The following is a 3,471-nucleotide window of genomic DNA, read 5'->3' as shown; positions in this document are numbered from 1 at the left end:
TCTATATCTATATCTATATCTATATATCTATCTGAGGACTTGTGTGAGCCGAGATCTTTCCCTCGCACGTCTGAACTTTACCTCTGTGGCACACAGGCCTCTGCCCATGGGGTGACGTACCTGGAACTCCACCTGCCAGGGCTCGGGGCTGACCTGCTGCAGGTTCTGCAGGTGGGTTTTGCGCAGGGGGTTTTTCAACAGGGCAGTGCCGGGATCGCTGGCCGTGGGCACCTTCTTGCAAGGCTGGTGGTCGGCGATTTGGGTGGTGCTGTACGCCCGTCTCCTGGAGGAAGCCTTCACGTCTGTTCCTGCATGGTGAGAAAGGGGATCAGCTCTGCTCGAGGGGACCAGCAAGCACCATCCACCCCTGGCTCGTGGTGGCCGAAGGTGCCACGCTCAGCCCTGCATGGTTTTAAGCAAAGCAACAAAACCATAGAAGAAAATAAGAGCCTACACTCAAAACTCCTGGCGAAGTCAGGAGAGCAGACTGGGGAGGTTTTGTCTGAGCAGTTTTCAGCCAGACAAAAAAAGCCTGACTGCATTTCCCCAAACCTCCTCCCTGGAGAAGACAAAAGGTTTACTAATGAAATTTCATTAGCGCAGACACTCTCCTGTCAGAGCGAGAGTAAAATCTCATTTGGAAAGGCAGGATTTCTCATTGCTTCTGACAAGGTTGAGGGGATGCGCAGCACAGCTCCCCTCTGAGTACAAACGAAGAACGTCCCGTGAGTAACAGAGGGTTTCCTTCTGACCAGCTCTGGGCCACAACCGGCTGCTTCACAGCCAAACTGTGACGGCGAGGGGTGACATGCTGGGGACAAGACTTGGGATCCATTCCCCCCGTCTTGTGGCCTTGAACTTGCAGCATCAGGGCTTGCAGCGAAACGGCTGCTTTGCAGGTGCAGGGACAGCCTGGCTGGGCCACCCCTTCCCTCTCTCCTCTCCTTCTCCGCGTGCTGGAGAGCAGTTTGGGAAGCTTGTAAATAATTCTGCGGCCAAAGCTAGAGCTGCTTTGGAAGTCTCCAGCGAACGCAGTTCTCCAGCGCTCCCCATGATTCCTGACAGGTTTGGATAAAACATCCAAACCAAACAGACTCACTCAAGCCCCGGGAGATCTGTCATCCCTCCTGCAAACCCCTCCGGCTCTTTGCAGAGATACAGCTGAAGAGACTTATTTGTCAGACAAGCAGACTGGCAGAGCAGCGACAGAAGCTTGATTAGAAAGACAGGGGCGTCACACCCACGCCTGTACAGAGGAAAATCTGACCGGCGTCCGTGTCCGATTCTCCCTCGGGATCTCTGCCCACCACCAGGCGATCTGGGACACGCTCAGCGGGACAGCAGCCCTCTGAGTCCCTGGAGTGGTTCCAGGTCTCCATGCCTGCTCCTTCATCCTGGGAGTGAAAGAAAACGGAGCTGCCCGACTCCTGGGAATGCATCATGCTGTAGCGTCGCCTTTTATCCTGGGGGGAAGCAGAGAGAGAAAACAGGTCCTACCACCGTGTCCACCTCCCAGCCAAGAGGAGCCACTGTTTGGGCACCAGCGTCCTTATCCACCGAGCTCCAATTTCCCCATGATGTCTCACCCACCACCTCCCTTGAGGACAAAGATAGAAAGCCAGAGACGTCTCCTGACCACACACAAAGAGCCCAGACGCCTGCTCACGTACCCAAACCCCCCCGGGACAGCCCCCCCAGCCAGCAGAGCGCCCACTCACGGATCTGGGGTTGGAGATGTACAGGGAGGTGTCACAGACGATGCTGTAGCCAACCAGGCGGTCACCGGGGAAGAGGCAACTGGTGCTGATGGGAGAAACCAAGACCTCAGTGCTCTCAGGAAAGACCCACTCCACAGACACGTCGCTCAGGACCGGCGCCATCGCCTTCTTCAGCGCCTTGATCATCTGCGGCAGAAAGCAGCGCGCACCGTGTGTAACAGAGGAAGGGGAAAGCTTCCTCAACTGAATCCATCAGCTGATTCCTACCCTCTCCCGACCTCAGATGGGAACCTGCTCCCTCTTAGATTGCCCTGACACCCACTCCAGCCCCCTCCAGCCCCATGGCATGGTTATACCAAGGGCAGCAGAGCACAAGCACGGGGCTGACCTCACACCACGTGTTGCCAGCTCAGAGTGAGAGGGGAGCTTGTGGCCAAAGGAATCTTGTTCCAGTGCGAAGCAGCATCCCCTGCCTCCCAGCAGCACCCAGGAAAAGCTACTCACCTCCACTTCGCTAAACCCCAGCCCTGCCCCAAGCCCCAGTGCTCACACACGGCTATTTTGGTTGCAAGTCCTTGCTCAGCGATGCTCTGCCAGTGGCACACGCAGACCAATTTCCGTGGCTGCCTCATGGACAACCCAACCAGGGAGCCACTTGCAAGAGCTTCCCTGCACTCCCGGGGAAGTGAACACCGGATTTAGAGGCAAAACAGCTTAAATGTTCTCTGTTGCTCGCTGCTTTTTCACAGGCTCAGGAAGACACACCAGGCTGTGTTTTATAAGGCCATTAACTGATGCCTCAGACTGCTGAAGGCATCAAGCTGCACAGCCTGCAAGGCTCTTTATTAATAGTTCTATTAAAAGAAAACCTCCAACCCTCCCTTTGCTATCTTTGCTTTTAATTTACATCAGAAATGCTTATGTTGTTCTGCCTTAGAGAGGGCTTTTGTGTGCTCCAGGTACCTGCAGTGGGGTGGACTGCTGAGCTCCTCCTTTCGAGATCAAGAATGTAGAGGCCAGCTTTTTAGAGATATTTAGGAGCTAGAGACCCAATTCTCTCTGAGCTTAGTCATCCAGCAGATGAGGGGCTAGGCACCGTGATTTCCTCAGGGGACAGAGTCATTCTTAGGATGTATTTGAGGCGCATCAGTTTACTCAGCCTTCATGGGGAGAGTGGAAATGAAGCAGCTTCTCGCTTTGCTTTTAAAGTCGGTTTAATAGGCAACGCTATCGCAGCACATTCCTCTCCCTCAGACCCTGGGTACTTCTCGCCTGAGCAACGCCAAGGCTGAGCCCGACTTCAAAACTAATTGGCTGCTTTGATGCCGGTTCCTCTGCCCTCGTCGGTGTCGGAGGCAGCAGCTACCTTTGAAGGCAAAGCTGAGCAGCTTCTCGCTTTGCTTTTAAAGTCGGTTTAATAGGCAACGCTATCGCAGCACATTCCTCTCCCTCAGACCCTGGGTACTTCTCGCCTGAGCAACGCCAAGGCTGAGCCCGACTTCAAAACTAATTGGCTGCTTTGATGCCGGTTCCTCTGCCCTCGTCGGTGTCGGAGGCAGCAGCTACCTTTGAAGGCAAAGCTGCTGCATGGCGGCTATCGCATCTCCCCGTCCCCGCGCCGAGGGTAAACGCAGCCGCCCACTCCCTCTGACAGCCGGAGATGAAGATGCTCTTTCATCCCCACCCCCTGCTCACCCACCTGCTGCCGAGCGGGAACCGGAAAAACAGCACCAGGAATGGCAACGAACCCCCC

At 55.1% G+C, this 3,471-nt stretch overlaps 1 protein-coding gene across 1 annotated transcript in view; it reads right to left on the bottom strand.

Annotated features, from left to right (window-relative positions):
- Positions 1-120: 120 nt before the first annotated feature.
- Positions 121-3,471, bottom strand: part of LOC104274511 (von Willebrand factor A domain-containing protein 5B1-like) — a gene marked incomplete at its 3' end in the record, with an annotated part of 13,487 nt that continues 10,136 nt past the window's right edge. Inside the window, 3 exon segments of the mRNA XM_009870161.1 lie at positions 121-308; positions 1,268-1,463; positions 1,719-1,904. Coding sequence (XP_009868463.1) covers positions 121-308; positions 1,268-1,463; positions 1,719-1,904 — 570 coding nt within the window.

The sequence above is a fragment of the Apaloderma vittatum genome, unplaced genomic scaffold (genome assembly GCF_000703405.1).
Source record: "Apaloderma vittatum isolate BGI_N311 unplaced genomic scaffold, ASM70340v1 scaffold30245, whole genome shotgun sequence".
Classification (NCBI taxonomy): domain Eukaryota; kingdom Metazoa; phylum Chordata; class Aves; order Trogoniformes; family Trogonidae; genus Apaloderma; species Apaloderma vittatum.
Note: the sequence above shows the minus strand (reverse complement) of the source record. Positions and strands in the feature narration are given on the sequence as shown.